Source organism: Peromyscus eremicus, chromosome 1 (genome assembly GCF_949786415.1).
Source record: "Peromyscus eremicus chromosome 1, PerEre_H2_v1, whole genome shotgun sequence".
Taxonomy (NCBI): Eukaryota; Metazoa; Chordata; class Mammalia; order Rodentia; family Cricetidae; genus Peromyscus; species Peromyscus eremicus.
The window spans coordinates 113,175,217-113,196,420 of record NC_081416.1 but is presented as its reverse complement, the minus strand read 5'-3'; the positions used below and the strand labels follow the sequence as shown (position 1 = coordinate 113,196,420).

Below are 21,204 nucleotides of genomic sequence, written 5' to 3'. Positions count from 1 at the left end.
ATTTTAGTGGAAAATTGCAGTCAAATGAAATAAGGTAAAATTTTCCATGCCAATAGCCAGATTCCTCACAATTCAGTCATAAACAATAACAAAAAGCAGAATTACATTTGTAGAAATTGCTTATTATAATGTTTCATCCATGAGAACTGAAATCCAGATTTTGTGTTGAAACTATATTATGCAGTTTATTTTGCACATTTTTCCATAAGATCAGACTTCTTACTTTGACATAATATTTGGTTTGCAGAAAGGATCCTTGTGATATTGTAGGGATGTCTGGTATAGGAAATGTTTGTTATTATTAATGGATATTTTCAGTTTTAGAATGTCTTTTCCTGACCTTATGAAAAGAATTTATTTGTCGTTTGAACAAAATAATGTAGCACTTTGGGGCAAAGATGCAAAAAAGTAGCCCTGCACTTGAGGCCAAGATACAGAAAATCTCCACAGCTACTGTAGCCTTGCCCTTGGTGCTTTGGTAGACAGGAAGGAAGGTGATCCAGACACTGCAGACCACCATCATGCTGAATGTCAGGTACTTGGCTTCATTGAATGTGTCAGGTAGATTTCTGGCCAGGAAAGCTACAATGAAGCTCGCCAGGGAAAGGGAGCCCAAATATCCCAGGACAGAGTAGAAGGCAATAACTGAACCTTTGTTGCAGACAATCAAAATATGGCCATGTTCAGTGTGTACATCAGCATCAACAAATGGAGGAGAAGTTCCCAGCCAGATTCCACAGAGAATCAGTTGGATCATAGTACAGATGGGAATGATGAAGTTAGGTGCACCTGATGTCAGCAGCCATCTCTTTCTTCTATCTGGAACAGTGATCTTGAATGCTAGTACCACAGTAATTGTCTTAGCCAAGACAGAAGATGTTGCCATGGTGAAGAAAATTGCAAATGTTGTCTGCTGCAAGATACAGGTGGCCATATGGGGATGGCCAATATAGAGCAAGGGACAGAGAAAACAAAATATGAGGGAAATGAGTAGTACATAGCTGAGAACTTGGTTATTGGCCTTGACTATGGGAGTGTCTTGATGCTTCAAAAAGATAGCGAGTACAACAGCTGTAAGAGAAGAGAAACACAGAGCCAAGCCAGCCAGAGACATTCCCAGGGGATCCTCAAAAGCCAGAAAGGTGACAACCTTTTTGAGGCAGTGAGTTCGTTTTGTGTTGGCATACTGGTCATCTGGACACTTCACACAATGATCCATGTCTAGTATAGGAAGGGCAGCATTTTCAGATTTAATTTTTTCCTAGTATTCATGAAACGTGATAGCTACAGTAATGTATTAGGAAGTCATAGCTAAATTTTATTTACTTCTTGTGGTATATGGAAATTAAATATGTTTGATGAACAGGATTTAATTCTAACTTCCTTTGTGTTTCACCATAATGAAAAGGTTTTGTTTATATTTATCTTACTTACCTGAAAACTTGTTAAGATTTTTCAAAAACAATGATATAGTTCCATATGATGTTCATGTAGCCACAAAAACCTACCTTGGATTGGGTAATTCATGGAAACAGAGTAGTTACTCATATTTTTGCATAGAATGCCAAACAGTAACTGAGAATGAACTATTTCATTTTATATTATTATCTGTCTATCAGCAGCAAATAGGTCCTCATGTATCTCCCCTGTCATAGAAACCTTACTCAATCCATATCATGGAAGAAACCTATTCTACCACATTATTAAACCAGTAGAGTTCCTAACAATGTTCAAAATATTTGCTAATGCATATTAGTAAAGTAGTCTCTCCTCATCAAGGAAACTTGTCTTTGAGACAGAGACCACTAGAGAAAAATCACAACCCACAATCAGTGAAAATTTAGAGTTGTGGAGCTCAGTCTAATGGATACATTTATAATAATACTCCCTCAAATACATTTATAAAAATACTCCCTCAGGAAAAGTTGCAGAAAAGGGAGATGAAAATATTGTAAGAGCTAGGGGAGCAGGCAGATGATGTAAGTAGATGTCTCAGAGAAATTTCATAAGCTACAGCCATAAAGTCTCACCAGCAATCAGACCTCAACCCTACATGGAGAACTGCAGACACCTAAGGAATATTGATATTGGGAGAAATTGTCTTTCCCAGAGTGTGGCACACTAACTGATTATCTTTGAATAACAAAATGGCCCATCTTAAAATATACAAGTAATAGTGTGAAGACTGAACAGTTTGTATTTAGAAGTATATGTGTATATACATAAAATATATGCACGTGCCAACAGTTAAAGAAAAAATGTGGCCATGTATTTGAAAGAGAGCAAGAAGGGATATGTGGGAGGATTTGGAGGAATGGTTTCAAAAGGAGGAATGATGTAATGGTATTATAATCTAAAAATAAGAAAAAAGAAAGGAAGCAAAATTAACATCCAGCACTGATAATGCCTAGAAAAGCAGAGACAACATGAACAAATTATCATCCAAATTCCCTACATGTAAAAACATCATGTCTATTTTTATGTTTCACTGTTTGATCTTTGTTTTGGCACATTATCTGCAAATTTTACTAATTTCTATAAGATTTGATTGTTCAATGCTCCCAAGGTTGCGGTATTTACTGTTAAAACATCAAAAATCAATCCCATACCTCAAGGGCATAATTACAAAAGATAGTACTGGATGAGCCTGAAAATTTCTTTCCATTCATATCTTTGTAATTTATACCACAGTATATTCAGTTTTCTTTCTACTGAATTTACCCAACAGACCAAACTGAAAAGTGATGATGATGATGACGCCATTCCAGGATTGAGTCTATCTATCAGAAGGTTTACATTCCATTTTAGTTGTCTAATCCTCTCTGATTTTGCTAAGCAAAGTCATCTAAACTGGTGAGTAGAAGTATTGAAGTGCTTTGATTTTTAATATTTATTTTAAATTAGGTATAAATGTGTTGTATTTTTATCAAAAATATATTCTTTTCCGATACAATACACCCTGACCACAGCTTCTCTTTCCTTCAGTTCTCCCATGCTTTTTAAAGTAGGAGCAAGGGAAATTTAATAAAATTGAGTGTAGTATCTTTGTGTTCAACTGGCACAAAAGTCAATAAATTTGAGTTTTGATTTAATATATATGTGAGGGTACCATTTGAATCAATACAACTTTTGTGCATTATCCTATTAAAGTGGTTTATTTTCTCACATTAGTCACTGTGTTTCATAATCAAATACACTTATAGTTTCAGTATAATTTTTAAAAATCTGTACTTTTTCTTCACAATCTAATGTTCAAATCATATACAATCATGTTTACCCATTTGTCAGGCTCTAAATGAAAATGCTAGTTAATTTTTTAGCTATTTCTTCTCACTACAACAGTAATTAATTCCATCTTTCAGTACCTGATATACTATGAAAGTATAGTTTTCAAAGTTTCTGTAAATCAATGTAGATTCCACTATTTATTTAAAAAATCTCTCTGTGAATTACTTGTTGTGAACATTATAATAAAATATTTAATACAGAGTTCAATATGATTGAATCCAAACTAAGCTGTGAAATAGAGTAGGACTTAAAATACAAACTACCAATGATAGAATTGATCTACTATAGCACACAGTACAAAAATGAACATTTCTAAAATATGATAGAACATCCCCGAACATTCACTCCTTGTTAGAAAATTGGGGTTACTGGGAATAAAAGGATGCATATCACATAAGGCTTAAATAAACTGACAAAAGATATGACTATTAAAAATTCTGAATATTAGGGTGATGATAAGTTGGATAGTAATCTTTATTACTCTAAAGTCATATCCAGGAAAAAAAATATTATGTTCATGGGGTCAAGACTGATCAGATAAAATGTAGTTAAAAAGACACAGTGTAGTATTTAAAATAGCAATATTATTTATGGTTTCAACTTCATAAAAAATTATCTTTTCCTTTTCCTGAAAGGACTCTTTCTGAACTATATAAATATGAGAGGAAATAAACAATCTGTTGATTATTTTGGTAAATCATGTCCTTACTTGTCACGTTGGAAATTTCATTTTCTGGACAGGGGTTACAATCAAAACAGCAGACAGCTTTTCCCTCCTGAGGGGATTTTCTGTGTCCAGGACTGCAGGGCCTACTGCATATGGAGGGTGGAGTCTGAGGAAAACCAGATACATTTTAGATGCAAAGAGTTTAATAAAAGTTGCAAAAGCTACAGTGATTCAAAGGAGCCACTGAAAATTCTATTAAACTCATGTATCACTGTGGACTAGTGGCTGTGGAGCCCCGATTGGACTGAACTAGGCCCTCTGGATATGGGAGACAGTTGTTTAGCTTGAACTGTTTGTGGGACACCCGGGCTGGGGGATCAGAATCCATCCCTAGTGCATGGGCAGGCTTTTGGTAGCCTGGTGCCTGCGGTGTGGCACCTTGGGTAACCTTGGTGCAGTAGGAAGAGGCTTGGACCTGCCCTGGCTTATGCTGGGCCCTGCTGACTCCCCATGGGTGACGTTGATTTGGAGGATGTAGGGTTAGGGGTGGCTTGGCAGGGAAGGCTGGGCAGTGGGAGTAGGGAGGAGGTGGGATGTGTTGGTGGTATGTAGAGTGAGTAGAAAATTTCTTAATAAATAAATAAATAAAAATAAAAAAACTGCTACTCCTTAGATACCCCATTAACACATGTGAATTTGTCCATTTCTAAGGACAGAGCTCTCCTGTCCCAATCACCTTCCCAATTTCCCATCTCTCCTATGACATTACTATAGGTCTCTGGCATATGAAATTTGGGAAGAATTTCCAATCCACAGGAAGCTATTAATAACAATAAAAAATTTCATTATAAAAACCTTATGAGTCATAAAGTAAAATTTCATTGTCTTTAATATTAATATTATAAATTTATGGTGATCTATAAATTGTGGCACACAACATAAGAGGAAAGAGGAGAGGAGAAGAAAGGAGAGAGAGATAGAGATAGAGATAAATAGAGAGAGAGAGAGAGAGAGAGAGAGAGAGAGAGAGAGAGAGAGAGAGAGAGAAGAGTGGATGTGAGTCAATAAATGAGTAATTGTTAAAATGTGTTACTTCAATGATGAAACATGCTGTTTTATAGTATTTGTGCTACATGTAAATCATTTGAGTTAAGACCAAATTACCTGTCTAAAATCGGTGGCCCACTCTGTCATTTCATCAGATATGTACAATTGTTGATCATTAGGAGAATGTCCAGAAAACTTTCCTATTTTCACTTTAAATCCACAGGATTGTTTAAAATCTGTGATATAGAAAATGTCGTATTCTGTACCCTGTTTTGCCTCCTGGTTCATGGTCACTAGGTCTCCAACAGGATTTGCAAATTGTATGTTCTTCAGTAAAGAGAACATCTAAAACACATTTGTCATTTTAGTTTCAACTATGCCTACACAGTAGGACAGAAAATATAAAGTATATAATGCCAGTAATTTTCATTAGCCTCCTCTAAAAAAAAACTGTATTAAGTACTCAGTAGTAAATAAAAGAAATTATATATAGAAATAAATTTTCACTACACTTTAAAGTTAAAATTTTATGACTGGAATTGATCCTCTAAAACACCCCACCTAAATTATATGCTTATAGAGTAGAGACACAATCAATATTTCTTCCTGGAAATATTGTTATTTGATTATGACCCTGGAAATTGCTTTCCTTAATAGATCAAAAAGTGGCCGCACTACTATTATCATGTGGAATCTTTGTTTTAAAATGATAAGCAACTTTTTGATCATATAAAAGAAAAGTCACTTTCTTGTTGTCATTTAAAAATTTCATAAAAAATATTGTTCTTCCAAATGTTAAAAACATAAGATTAATGTGTATGTTTGTAATATTCTGAAAAATTTCTTCATTTAGATTTTAAAATGCTGACTTGTGTGCCAGTATCACCTCTGTCATAATTTATGACACTAACATGATCTTCATCACATGCAGTGAAAGTGTCCAGAAATATATGCACCTGAGAGAAAGGTTTGTAGTTTGCATGGATTTAAAAAACTGCGGTTCCCCTTAAGAATGTTATCTCTATGACATACAGGCCGTTTTCCCTTAAGAATGTCATCTCTATGACATACAGGCCATTCAATGAATGACTAATTACCTGCCAGGAGTCAAATTCCAGCACTTTCCCATGATTCTCTGACCATGTGCCTATTTGTTCCAGAAGCATCTCATGGAGTGAGTGCGCCACAGCATACACAGCATTGTATAAGTTATAACTTGAATCACTCATGGACATACCAAACTGATGTCTACATAACCACTTCAATAAAGTTGTGGCAGAACAATTCTTGAGTTTCTTACAGTTAGATGATGACAAAGAACACTTAAAATAAATCCACCATAGTTTAGCAAATGAAATTTCCTTACTGTAATTTGAAGGGTGCACTGTCTGCATAAATTGTTTAAAATCAGACATCTCAGAATTCTGATGTGAAAAAATGAGAGTACCATGGAAGGAGTCAAGCAAAAAATCCCCCATAACAGTGATCCTGTCAAATTGTGATACACTGACCCAGATTCTATTAATTTTTAAAAATTTCCATACTATAAAATGTATTTGTAGAGCAGAGTCTTTGTCTCCATAAACAATCACAACTTTTGCTGATGACATCATAATCTGCCTATTATACTGGTTAGCTTTTTGAAAGTATGAAATGTTGTCATTTGTGATAAAACTCACAAATGCTAAACAGACAATGTTCCTTTGCGTCTCCTCTCTCAATTCAGAAAGAAATTGAATTTCACGGTCTTCATTTGAAATGATCACTCCTACCCAGTTCCATCTGAAGTGAACCAGTAGGGACACCATGGCTATTGGTAGAGATGTGTCCTTGGGAGACATCTGGTAGAGATAAGGAAATTGTTCATGGGCACTCAGGAGAGGTTGAAAATGACCATAGTAGAGCTGAAGGACATAGAACATAAGCACAGTATGAGTAAGACAGAAGGAATAATGATTGGTTTAACACCTAAATGTAGTAAGCAAATACGGGAGTGTTAGCAAATGTGAATTCTACATCTCATTATTAAAATTATATCCAATTTCTTGTGGTTGTTCCAAAACTACAAGTAAACTATCTTTTCTGGTAAAGTGTTTCACACTTCTGCTGCCTTTCATGCCTATTTTTGAATAAAGTTGTTATGTTTACTTCAGAAATTACCTGAACATTTATCCTTGATGGAACAGAATAGAGAAAAACCAAGTCTCTACCTCTTTATCTTTTTGATTCTTAGAAAATCAACTTTAAGGAGACAGTATTTCATTAAATTATCCCACTCTGACTTACCTCTGGAGTTCTGGACATGTACAGGAGTGGTCCAAGGGTTGCAGAAACTTCCCACATTGGTCCTGTAAGTACGATTAAATATTTTCTCTGATTTTTACAGTAGTAGTTAGGAAAATTTTCACTTCTTTTTGCAGTAGAACCAGATTTCCTCTTGTCAGCCACCAGATTACATTTGATGTCAACTAGCAGAGAAACGTTTGGTAAAATATGAGGGTTCCTATTGATTTCTTCCATGGCAAAATAAAGAGAGAAAATCAGGTGGATGTTCTTAGGTGTCAACCTGAAAACAGAGCACACTATTCATGAGAGATTAGGTTCCAAGTATGACAATTTTATATTACACTCAATGTGAGAATAGCACTGATTTTTTTTGACCCATTGCTATGGTGACACAAGTCCTATTTATTTGATGTATGAGAATGTGCGACCTGTGGGAGAATATTAAGATTCATAAAGGTTTTTCTTTGTGGAGAGTGGATTTCGTACCAATGAGATTGCCTTTTTACTTTGCAGTTTCCTACAGTTCTATTCTATTATCTGCAAACTTTGTAAAATATATGCATGCCCTTCAGACACTAGAAAAGACTGTACTGGCTAATGTTGAATCTGTTTGTGCCTTCATTGCATACTTCTAACATTTAACTTATGTGAAAAACAAATTTGTATTATCCGCTGCTTAGAACGCTATTCTTTATACAGAGGCAGAACTGGACAATGTTATGATGTTGCTGAGGTTATGAAGACTAGGTAGCTAAACCTGCCTGTGCCAAAAGCTTTGAAAAGCCTGAGGGATTCATAGGTAATTAAAATAGCATAATACTTCTTATCCTCCCTCTTTCCTTTCACATATTTTCTTGCTTTCATATTGTATTTGATGATGTTCAATGTTTAGTGATAAAAGGGTGGATATTATTATACCTGCTTCCAGTGAGGAATGAGCTCCCTTCTCTTCATGTGGACCCTTATGCTGTACCGATGCCTTTCAACCTATATGCTTAGCTTTGTATTATAGAACTAAACCTGGATTCAAGTTGGTGTGGTTGATATTTGTCCTGATATGTATTGTGTAATAAATTTACTACAGCATCTCTCTTTCATTTAAGGTGTTTTGCTTGGATATAACTGTTTTGATATAGTTTTTATAGAGTTTGATCTTATTTAACAATAACATCTTATTTCAGTGTGTTGTTTAGGAGGGTTTTAGTTACTGCCTCATGCTGAGAGCTGCTGGTGGCAATGGCTTTACTTGAGGCCTAAGAATATAGAGCAGATGGCAATGGATAGGTGAGGTGTCAACCCACCAGATAAATAATTCTCTGATGGAGGAACTCTTACAGGTAAGACTTATGGGGCCACAGACTCTGGACATGGTTGCTTCCATTTGTAATTTCACATGTGTATAAACAGCTTTGTTATCTCCCTAATACCTGAAATGTAATGTGTAATTTCATCTGATGTGTACATGTAATCTCATGATTATATCTCAATCTTATGGGCATATATATCTGAGAATGATCAGGAAGAAGACTCCTCATTAAGCTCTATAATTTTAATATATGGAAGATATACAAGGATATGCTTAATAACTACCTCCATTATTCCACGAGGACTGTAAGACACTTAGGCCCTGTTTTTTAAATCACTTGTTCATACTGGCATAAAGAAAACAGCAATTTCTTCTCAATTCTAAGACAAGCCATATACTATTGGCTGATTTGGGGACTCAGAACAAATTCAAACTAGACTGAATGTCTCTGTAACCATATCATAAGTCAAAACTTTACAGATATGCACAAGGACAGAGTTGGACATGTCTACCTAAGGTTATTAATTACAAAGCAACCTATAATACTATGCCAGTTTCTCTAGCAAGGCATGTCTGATAACAGAGAACTGTGGCCACTCCCTACTAAATTCTTTTGCAATTAACACTCTCTACAAACTTCTAACCTCAATTTAGGATATAAAACTCAAGGATCAGTTAACTAATTGTTTATTATTTAGGTCCCAAATAACAATTAATCAAATAACCAAGTCCAGAGAGAAACAGATTTATGTGGGAAAATTTTCACAATTAGCCCAGGCTATAGAAGATGGTCTGGCCTCACAACCTTGAATATAGGGGTACAAGTTCCCTTCCTTATGATCTGAGCCTACAAACAGGAAAAGAAAATATATTTTTAGGTTTAGGAATTTTTCAATGCATTGCCTTGGAAAATGGCTCTGCTCCTTATCATTTACTCAAGGAATGTGTTATGACCTTTAGATGCAGCTTTTGTAACTTTTCTTTTATTGCAAAAACCCTCCTGTTAAATGTGTATGTAGCTGTGTAGGACAATGGGAGCAAGAAAATTGGAATTTGAGAGAAAACTGAAGCTGTAGAGAAGTAAAAAGCATGACCATCACATCCTGTATGTGAGTGTGATTCCCTCAGATAGAAACTTATTCCTAAAGACCCTCAAATAAGAAAGATTCCTAAAATCCCACTACTCTGAAGGCCTTCTACTTACAACCCTAGAGCAGTTCTAGGAGCTGGACTTCCAGGCAGTGTTAGCCTCATCCATACTTTCTGTATTGCTTTGTGACTAAGTACATTTTTATACCACTAGACATAACTTGTGGTTGTGAAGCTGCTATGGAATTGATTGAAACATTTACATATCCCATAAATTTTTAATGCTCATGTTTGAATCATTTTTTTAACAGTGTCTTATTCTTCTATTTCTTACAATTATCTCTTTCTCTGAAAGACCTGAAGTTATACCACATTGTCTAGGCCCTTGCCATTCTATACTGGAGATGGATATGCATTGTTAAAATTGAATCCTCCCATTCATTCACTGTAATTACTTTTCTGTGAAATGTTAGTAGGTCATATAATATAGACTAGACCATAATATACAATTTAGATACTTTTGAACTTGAAAGGAGCCTTTAATCTTCATATAGAATACAAAAATACCTAGGATAGCTGAAACAATTCTAAATAATGAAATAATTACTTGTAATATCACTATGGTCTCACAATGTCTACATAGTTCTAGTAATAAAAACATAATGAACTTGTCACAAAAGCAGACATGTTGATAAATAGAAAGGAATTGGAGCCTCAGACTAAGTCCACACACCTATGAACATCCACTTTATGATAATGAAGCCATAAATATACAGTGGAAAAGTTAAACATCTTTAACGATTGGCACTGTCTAAACTGAATAGATACATGAAAAAGGACACATATTTATCCATATCTACTACTCAGCACAAAACTCAACTCTGGGTTAACAACACTGTAAGACTAGATATGCTGGATCTCTTAAAAGAGAAAACGGGGTATAGTCTTGAACTCATGTTTTGGTAAAGGTTTCTTTTTCTGAACAGAACACTGATAGGGAATATACAAAAACAACAATAAGTAAATGAGACCTCATGAAACTGAAAAACTTTTGTATGGTAAAGAACACCATCATCGGGACACAGTGGCAGGCTGGAAAATGGGAAAAGATCCTTATTCGTCAGGATATATATATTCCTTATAAATATATATACTCCTTATAAATCAAATGCACTTTGAAATTTTATCCAATTATATTCAGCATGAACAACATCAATCAAAAAATGATAGCTTATGGTACAAGAATGCCCTCTAACGGGAAGACTCATCCATTGCTTATGGGATTGTAAACTTGCACTATGAGGATCAGTGCAGTGGTTCCTTTGGAAGCTTGGTATAGATCTTCTTCAAGATCCAGATATCTGACTTGTCTTAGTTTGGGCTTCTAATGCTGCAATGAAACATTACACCCCAAAAGCAAGTTAAGGCGAAAAGAGTATATTTGCCACACACTTCCATGTCTCTGTTCATGATAGAAGAAATTCAGGACAGGAACTTAAACTGAGCAAGAACCTGGAGAAAGGAAGTGTTGAAGAGGCCTCGAAAGAGTGGTGCTTACTGGATTTCTTTCCATGGTTTGCTCAGCTTGCTTTATTATAGATACCAGGACCACAAGTCCAGGGATGGCACAACCCATAATGGACTGGGCCTTTCCCCATCAATCACTAATTAAGAAAATGTCCCACAGACATACTCACAGCCAATATCATGGAGATACTATCTTACTGAGTGTGCTGAGTCAGCTGATGAAAGCCCACCATCCATGATGCAGCATGTAATAGCACACAGGTAAAGCCCCAGAAAACATGACAACATGTAGATTAACAGAAATGGGCTGAGTTTAAATGTAAGAGCTAGTCAGTGGTAGACCTGAGCTAATGGCTCAGCAGTTTTAATTAATATAAGATTCTGAGTGATTATTTTATAAGTGGTTGCTGGGTCTGTGGGGCTGGGAAAGTCCGGAGACAACTCCAGCTACAATCCTCTCTATAAATGGATGATAAGGCCCATTAGCTGAAGATGAAACCTACACAGCTGAACGAAGATAAAGAAATTAAACTGGTGCCTACCTAGAGCGTTTATGCCTGCTAACTACTGTTCATGTTACTCAAAATTCTCTGAAAGACAAGCAAGTTAAACACAAACCTAAACATCTACAATGGTGACTGCCTGCAAGATGTGCTAGTGAAACAGTGGCATGAAGCTGGTGGGAGTAACCAAATAATAAATGATTTGGTTTAAAGTCCATTCCAAGAGATTGAATACATGTTTGACACCACATTGCCGGCCAAGAACATCACAAAAGATAAGGCCGGGACCTAGGGGAAAACCAAAGCCTGCTGCTCTGATAAAGGAACAAAGCCATAAAATGTCTCTTGACATCATTCTGCTTTATTCATAGATCTGTTCCTTGCTTAGACATCACCAGTAAAGTTTTTTCCTCCAGTATATGTAGACAAATACTGAGACCCACAGCTGGTCGATGTGCAGACAGTGAGAATCCTTGCACCATTTTTAAATGTTGTGTCACCATTAAATGCAACAACATTCCATACAGGGCTTAAGAAACTCCATGTCAGAAGAGGTGGAAAGGTTTGTAAGATCCAGAGTGAATGGAGATAATAAAAGAAATAAGGACATCTATGCACAGGACTATGCACATATGAACTCAGAGAGGTTGAGACAGTATACACAGGGCCTGCACACATCTGTGCTACATCGAGTTCATTTGATCAGTGAAGAAGTGGACAAAAGCTTCTATCCTAAACTCAGGAGATACCTCCTATCAGTATCTACTGCAAACAAAAATTTAGTTCTTGCCAACAGAGTTTCACTGGGGACATGGACCACCATTTAGGGCCAGCATGATGCTCAGCAGTAGATGGCCAAAACAAAATAAAGTCAATGATATTTGAAGGTTAATTATATCATAATATTTTTTCAGGGCTTTAAAAGTTATTTTAAGCCCAGGCCCCCAATTTGTATTATGGCATTTGTGGTTTTGTGGGATTCCTGTGCATAAGAATGTGTGTGTCTTATTATCTATATGTGTATCTCAGTTTTTTTTATTTCTTCTGTTTGGTTGATTATGTTGTCTTATTCTGATTTGTTTGTTTTTGTTTTATCTTATTTTCTAACTATCATTTAGAATAGTCTTTTTTCCATCAAGAGAAAGAAACAGTGTTAGTTCAGATTGGATGGGAAGTGCACAGGATGTCATAGGTGTGGAGGAGTGAAAACTGTAATCAAATATAATGTGTGAAAAATAAATTTTTAATAAAAATGCAGGGATATAAGTTTTATGTGTAATAATGTACACGGCCCTGGGAAAATATTATATTATATAAGAATGACATAAATGAGCAAAAAATAGTTTATCTTATTCATATGAAAAGCCCAAATGGAGCTGTATGTGATAGAATGTAGAGTTAGGATTAGGTAGGAATGAGGGAATAAAAGATGAGAGCTGAAGAATATATTGTCATGATTCCTAGTGAAATGTTCTAAATATTTGAACTTGACTGTGATGATAGATGCCTTTATTTGTCTATGTTAACATTCATTCTTTTAAACAAGCAGACCATATAATGTAACTTAACAGAAACAAAAACAAACTCCCAAAACAAGCAAATTAGTTGTTTTAGATTTGTGCTTTTTCCCCTTTAGTTGTTGGAAGTTTTCTATATAAAATCTTCAATGGTTTACTGCTTCTTATTTCAAAAAGTACCCATTGTTACTTTATGCCATCATCAATGATGCTACACTTTCTCATGTCCTTGAGAAGTCGTGGTTTTTGTTTTTAATCTGTAGAAAACCTAGAGTTTATTGGGTGAGGTTTGTCTCTGGGATACAACACATTATCTTCTGCTTCCATCTGTGAAAGTAAAGTGGCATTGTAAACTTTCAACCTAGAAGGCTCTATTTAGTCACTTGCCTCTGATCATTCTATGTAAAATCACTATATTTAGAAACGAGAAAGAAACTTACTCTAAAGTTTTCTCAACAAAGAAGAAAATGACTAGAAACTAGACTAATATTTGAAATTAATAGATACTGAAAGATGGAGAGCCAGTTTACACTTTTTTTTAAATATAGCATTTTGCTGGCTTAACCATTGTCCAGTGGAAGGACATATATTCAAGAGCATATGACAGTGCAAATTGGTCTTAACTCATTAAAAAAAGATAAAAGAATGGAGGGTGATTGGGAGAGAGGCATGGATCTGGGGAAGTTGGTGGTATGTAAATATTATCATAATGCATTCCATGAAATCTTCAAATGAGTAATAAAATTTTAAATAGACAATACAAGTTGGTGTAGTTATGTGAAAAAATAAGTTAATCCTTCCTGCATTGTTCAGGAAGGCTCACAGTTTGGAGATTAGACTCGATCCAAATAGAGATTGAATGATTACTTTGGTTCCCTCTCATCACTATACATCCATATGGGAAACATGCATGACTAGAATATTTTCAACATGGTTTGGACAAATAGTAGAAAATTATAGGCAAAATTGGGAACCCAATTCCAACGGAGGGTACACATATCAATAACTTAATTTCCTGTTTATTGCACTATAAATAAACAATATACAGTACAAGCATTTGTGTATTTCTCACATTTAATCTACAACATGTTGGAAATGTAGAGAGTAAATACATATAAAAAGGTAACTTTTCTTTCATCTGTCAATCAAATTCCAACTTATGGAGAATAATGAATGCCACAAGAAGAATCCTTTTCTCAGCTACAGAGAAATTCTCATTATGTATGTCAAGAGAGGAGTTAGAATAATTGAAATTTTGTTTGTGAAATGACACACCTAAGTGATCATTCAACTCAGAAATGTAAAATGACCAGGAAATGTATAAACAAACAGTCCTTCTGACAAATTCCATCTGATGATAGCTACAAAGATTCACACCATTTGCAGAATATAACGAACATACTATTCATTTTTTAAGTTAAAATGTATACATATACAGTAAGTTTATATTAAATTCTTTAACTTGCCACAAAGTAATTTCTTGATGCTCTCCCTACAAAGCATATGAAAATAAATGACTAATCTATCGCTTCTCACCTATGTTCACTGTGATGGCATAGGACATTAGTAGAAATAGTCTGAAAAAATATATATGCTATTGTATTTTCCCTTAAAATTCATGATCCAGTTGCCTTAACCATGCTATTCAAAAATAGCTAAACAATCACCTTAAAGAATTTACTAGTAGGTACATAGACAGAATGTCTCTTCATAATACCCATAGTTATTTTCACACAAGAGTCTCTTTTGAGATGATGAATATGTGTTTAGTTTTGCTGAAGTTCACTCATCATGGCCATGTTTCAGAAAGTCATAATTTATTCATGATGATCTGATATTATTTCTTAATTTAATTAGATAAAACATGATATAGGTACATTAATAGTCCAGTATGTTTCTCTATAAATTCATTTGCTTTATCAATTGTGGTATCATGTTTTTAATCATGCTAGAATCATCCAAACATTGCTCAGAAAATAATATTAAATAGCCATAAAGAAAAAATTACTGTTTAGTCACAAACAGGAAGAGAAACATACACTAATTTGTAAACATCTTTGCTATGTAATATAAAAAGCTTAATAGGAATTTAGATATAACAATCCCAGTCTGTAATGAATATACATGTATATGAAGAAAATTCAGGAAATGATCAAGACTGTGTTTTTTCAAATGAGGCATTTATGCCTCCATGAGACAGTTCTATACTAATCGATTATTTGTATTGGTAAAAATGCATACAAAGTGGTCTAGTGAGGAAACATTTGCCTTGCTGTTTTCTTTATTATTCATAAGTTAGGAGAAATTAAAGCTTTTCTCTAGACTTCTCTCATCTTGTGTCATGTCAATATGTGAGTATAGACATAGAAAGATCCTGCGCTTTCAAGTGCCAGAATTTTAGACATAAAATTCTTCATAATATTAAAATAGGAGATCACATCACTGAGGCATATTGATTGAATATCTGGTGAAATTTAAAAGTGAATGAGATGAATTAAAAACCTCCTTTCCTTGACTCTCAGGGCACAGCTTGCCTGCAATGTGTAGATAAATATAGGCATATGTATTGGTGAATATTTTTTGTTCAAATTCTAATCAAATACCCCTTCATTCTTCCTCATTTATATCTGATCATTTGGAGATCTGTGTCATCTCAATATTCTATATTACTATGAATATTACTTTTATACTTATTATATGATCACTTGCATTTTGTTCCACACTCTCCTTCAAACCTAGTGATATTTTTGATAAACAGATGCTTATTCAACACATAGGATAAGGTTTCACTTCTAGTGCAGTTTTTCAATTCTGAGGTTTCTCTTACAATACAGTCATAAACTTTCACATCAATTTTGAATGTCCTACAGAGATATGGTATTAAAAACTGAACAAAACCTTTGTCTAAAACTGAAAACTTCACTGTGATGATTCTCACACCTATACAATGCCACACCTAGAAATGTGTTGTTACCCAAATTTAGAATGTTTTTTTTGACATGTTCCCTATCAAACTCTAAGAGACATTGTAACAATTTCATCAGCTGAAATCTCAACCAGTAACCTCAATGGTATAGGAAAATTGTGGTCAAACATATAAATCTAAGATTGTGTAGTTCACACATCCTCACAATAAACAAATTTATTTTATTTAATTAGGGAAAGAGGAGAAAGAGATTTAAAAGTGTAATAAATGTAATAAATGAAAGTATATACAGTAAAAATGAGACATGACAATTTTTAAGTCAATAATTTGACTTCAGCCTGGGGTAAGTTGAATGAACTTGTAACCTTAGTACTCCTCTCTCAACTGTTAGCAGGTACCACAGGCAACATGTTTATTCTAATACTGTAAAAGGGAAACAGGAACTCATTGCTTGCAGGGGTACCCTCTATTCTAACAAATGGATAAATTGTCTACTGAGGTATTTTAATTGGATGATTCATGTGTCTCTAATCTAGAACTTTGAAAAAAAGTTCTGACATTGTTTATTCCACAAAAAAGTGGCTGTGCACATGAAACTGAATGTAAAGCTAAGGATGGCATAAAATTCTCATAGTGAACAGACACTGTTCAATTTCACACTGTTGTTTGCCACACCTGATTTCAGCTGTGGAATCAAAGAACACAACAGTTGTGAAATTATGACAGATAGATAATTTGAACAAAAATCTCAGTACCTTTTTAATATGCCTAACTAAAAGTCCGAGCAGATATACCAAGGCCCTCTGTGTGGGAACTGGGCATTCTATGCTGATGAGCAAAAACCACTAGCAGACAAAAGAAAAACTACTTTACTGTAACCTCTATGAAATAAACTAAAAGCAGTGCTTTGTGCTGTGTTTGTTAGGGACATCACATGACAGCAGTTGGGAATTGTCATATTTAAGGATTGTTTCTAGAAGCAAAATTGATAGTATGGATCATTCATTCAGCTTCCTGACTGGAATCTGTGACTTGAAAAATACAAACAAACAAAAATACAAACTAACCCCTAAACAATCATAAATGGGAAAATAAATGTGAAATATATTTGGGTAATGTCCTAGAGGTAGGAGTAAAACACAGAAAGAAGACTCACAGAATAATGTTCTACCTCTTAGCAGCGCTAGAATGCATCATATATCATGATAAACATGGATTTAAAAATAAAAGAGGTACTTACTGCTTATCTAGATTTCCACTGAAATATTCATTTTTCATGTTTCTGTGCTCTGTATAAATGGAAAAGAAACAGTCTTTTTCTTTATCTCCTTCTGGGTTTTTCTTGTCTTTCATTCTCAAAAAGCACACAGGGTCAGTCAAACTGCAGAGAAGTAAGGGAGGCTTCAGGACCAGGAAGACAAAGATCAAAGACAACATCTTTGTAATGTAGCTGAGATGAGAGCCTGAGCAAAGTGCAACATGAAGAGTCAGGAAGAATCTCACATATAAATTATGCATGAACCCATTCATGTGTCTCTTTTTATTATTAAAGTCAGTGCTAAGGAATGCAATATATTTTAGGAATCTCAGTACTTTGTTTTCATTGTGCTATTTGCCTCTGGAGAATTCATAATTAGTCTCTGGCCTTGGGCTCTGCATCTGAGTTTCTAAGTCCAGGTGATAATTAAGGGATACTAATTTCATTCCCCTCAATATCCCTTATGATTACATCCATGTCATTGGACATAAAGTTCTCAGACACAATTCCTCCTGGGCAAATTTCCTAACAAGCTCTGATTACCATTTGTTGTAGCTGATTTGGATCACATCAGACATCTCAAATGAATTTTTATGTTAAAATAATTCTTCATAGACAGAGCTTATTAGAGACAAACAAGAAGTATGAGCAGTAATATTGATGATAGGAAGTATTATCTTTACTGTCTGTTTTATGAGGATGTTCTTTGCCTGCTTGAAAGCTGTTTTATCTGTCTGTCTGAGAAGCTTCTGGGTGGCAAAGACAATGTCATTCAGACAATGCAGTAGCCCTCAGAATGAGAAAGAGGTAACTCAAATGGCTGAGAAACACTTAAACAAAAGTTCACCATCATTAGCAGTCATATCATTACAAATCCAGTCTACACTGAGATTTCATCTTACACCTGTCAAAATAACAAAGATCCACAACACAAGGGGAAGTAGAGCTGGCAGGAATGTGAAGTAAGAACACTCGTACATTGCAGATAGGAGTGCAAAATCACAGAGTCACTATGGAAATCAGTGTGGCCGTTTGTTTAGAAGATGGCAATCAATCTACCTCAAGTTCTAGCAAAACCATGCTAAACCATATATCCAAAGGATTTTTCATCCTACTGCTAAGACACTTGCTCATTTATGTTCCTTGTTACTCCATTAATAATAGTCAGAATTTAAAAACCAACATAGATTCTCCTAGACATAAGAACAGTTAAAGAGTCGGGCGGTGGTGGTGCATGCCTTTAATCCCAGCGCTCAGGAGGCAGAGGCAGGCGGATCTCTGTGAGTTCAAGGCCAGCATGGGCTACCCAGCGAGTTCCAGGAAAAGGCACAAAGCTACACAGAGAAACCCTGTCTTGAAAAACCAAAAAATAAATAAATAAATAAAAAAGAATAGTTAAAGAAAATTTGGAAAATTTCTACAATGGTGCCGATAAAATAGTGATATAATGAAACTTGCAGGAAAATGGGTGGAATGAGAAAAAAATTATACCAAGTGAGGTATTCTAGAATCAGAGGGATAAATATTGCATATATTTGATATTTATATGTGGATATTACCTGTGAAGTCATTGATAACAAAGCTACAATTGATGGAACCACAGAGAGTAGGTATAGGATGTATACTATTATATCATCTGCAAATAGTGAAAGCTTGATTTCTTCCTTTCCAATTTGTATCCCCTTGATCTCCTTATTGCTCTAGCTAGAACTTCAAGTACTATATTGAATAAATATGGGGAAACTGGACAGCCTTGTCTTTTTCCAGATTTTAGTGGAATCGCTTTGAGTTTCTGTGCATTTAATTTGATTGTGGCTGTTGGCTTGCTGTAAACTGCCTTTATTATGTTTAGGTATGTTCTCTGTATTCCAGATATCTACAACACCTTTATCATGAAGGTGTGTTGGATTTTGTCAAAGGTATTTTCAGCATCTAATGAAATGATCATTTGTTTTTTTCTTTGAGTTTGTTTGTATAGTGTATTACATTGAAAGACTTTTATATGTTGAACCAACCTTGTGTCTCTGGGATGAAGCCTACTTGATCATGGTGGATATTTTTGATGTGTTCTTAAAGTCTGTTTGCCAATTTTTATTGAGTATTTTTGCATCAACATTTAAGAGGAAGATGGATCTGTAATTCTCTTTCTTTGCTGCATCTTTGTTTGGCTTGGGAAGCAGAGTAACTGTAGCCTCATAAAATGAGTTTGGTAATGTTCCTTCTGTTTCTATTGTGTGGAACAATTTAAAGAGTATTGTTGGAGACTGCAACTATTCCCTGAGCAGAGCCCACCAGCACCCAATTGGACTAAGAGACTTTCTGAATAATGAGACGTGTCTGCTCCTGGCAGCTCCAATTTACTTCAGAGAGAAGGATGGGCATCAAAGACTCTCCATATGGAGTTTATCTTCTTCTTGGCAAAAATAGCTATTTGGGCTAGAAACTGTTCTTACTTGGACTGCTTGAAAAAATGTATTGACTGGACATGCAGGACCCATAGGAAGGTAATCACTGAACTTTGCTTGGCACAAAGATCCTTCATTTTCCTGCTTTGCAGAGGAAACTACCAGACATTCTACAGGACACAGAGAGAAGTGATTGAGAGACTCTAGGCCTGTGGGATGAAGACAGATGCCCCAACTTCAGAGGAAATTTGGATGACTGTGTAGGCTGCCAGCTGTCTCTGTCTACTCTAACAAGTCTCCTGAAAGTTGTTTGCATCCTTCTCCTGTTTCTCAGGCATAATATCCGTATATGAAGAGGCACAGAGAAACTTGGAGTTCATATATGAACTTCAATGAAGGCAAACACAAACAAACAATAAGAAGCTTCACACTCCCTGCTGAAGCCCAGGTACTGCCACCCATATGTTTAAGGGGGTGGAGTCATCCACTGGAGCATGAGAGTCCTGTTATTGGCTACATCTTCCAAAAAAAATGATTCTCCTTTTCCAGGAACTATCAACTACCAATAGATCATCAGGAAGCAGTAGGTGTGAAGATTATCTACCCTGTTGCCCTTGGTTACCCATCATAACTACATGCTTTTGTAGTGCCAGGAAGTGCAATATGGTCTGCTGAGAGAATGAAGACATCCATGGTCTTATCCAGTGCCAGACCCTAAAATGCCACAATACCAATTTTCTAGACAAGCTGGTCCACTAATGCAATACTGGAATGATTGTTATAGGTAACTAACTGATTTTTGATAGGATTTGACTTTTGCCCCACAGTAAGGAATTTCATGTCTGATACTGTAATTCTGATGAAAGGCCTTGGCTAGACAGGCCATGGGCCCTAGGATAAACTTGCTATTTTTCTAAATGGTCTTGCTGCCAAAGTGCTGTCTACATTACTATTTAAAGAATCATAGCAAGAAAAAATATGAATATATTCAAGTACCTTCTTTCCAAATATTTTCCATATGGTTGGTTAAATTTGTAGACATGAAACATACAGACACAGAGGACCAACTAATCTTCTGTCCTTCCTATCTCTCTGAAATATATGTATATCTTAAAAAAAAAAACTGATTACACCTTTGCCATGTGAGGGCCCAGTGATATTTCCCCTCAGACATGAGAGCCATCTCTTTGAAATACAGTTACAAGGGGAAGCCAGCAATCTTACCTCCCACTACCTGTGGGAGAGCAAGAACCGAATCCAGGTAGCATCTATCACGTAGCTCTAAGTTACAAAACTGCCTCCTGTCATGGTCATGTGAGATGTTTGTTTTGCCTTTGATGGAACCAATTAGCAAATGTAGATGGCCACCTCAATTACCAATGGAA

The 21,204-nt window shown here is 35.4% G+C and overlaps 1 protein-coding gene across 1 annotated transcript; it reads right to left on the bottom strand.

Annotated features, from left to right (window-relative positions):
• Window positions 1-301: 301 nt before the first annotated feature.
• On the bottom strand, window positions 302-17,596 carry LOC131902247 (vomeronasal type-2 receptor 116-like). Its single transcript, XM_059253279.1, has 6 exons — window positions 17,397-17,596; window positions 7,289-7,568; window positions 6,100-6,906; window positions 5,120-5,347; window positions 3,998-4,121; window positions 302-1,221 (listed from the first exon to the last, which is right to left on the bottom strand). The coding sequence occupies exons 1-6, from the start codon at window positions 17,591-17,593 to the stop codon at window positions 302-304; spliced, it is 2,556 nt and encodes an 851-aa protein (XP_059109262.1). The 5' UTR covers window positions 17,594-17,596.
• Window positions 17,597-21,204: the final 3,608 nt, after the last annotated feature.

Coding starts and splice junctions, on each gene's coding strand:
- LOC131902247 (XM_059253279.1), bottom strand. CDS start 17,593: ATGTTGTCTTTGATCTTTGTCTTCCTGGTCCTGAAGCCTCCCTTACTT. Junction 7,569..17,396: donor AGTGGAAATCTAGATAAGCA/GTAAGTACCTCT, acceptor CTCTGTTTTCAG/GTTGACACCTAAGAACATCC. Junction 1,222..3,997: donor TGAAATTTCCAACGTGACAA/GTAAGGACATGA, acceptor TTCCTATACTAG/ACATGGATCATTGTGTGAAG.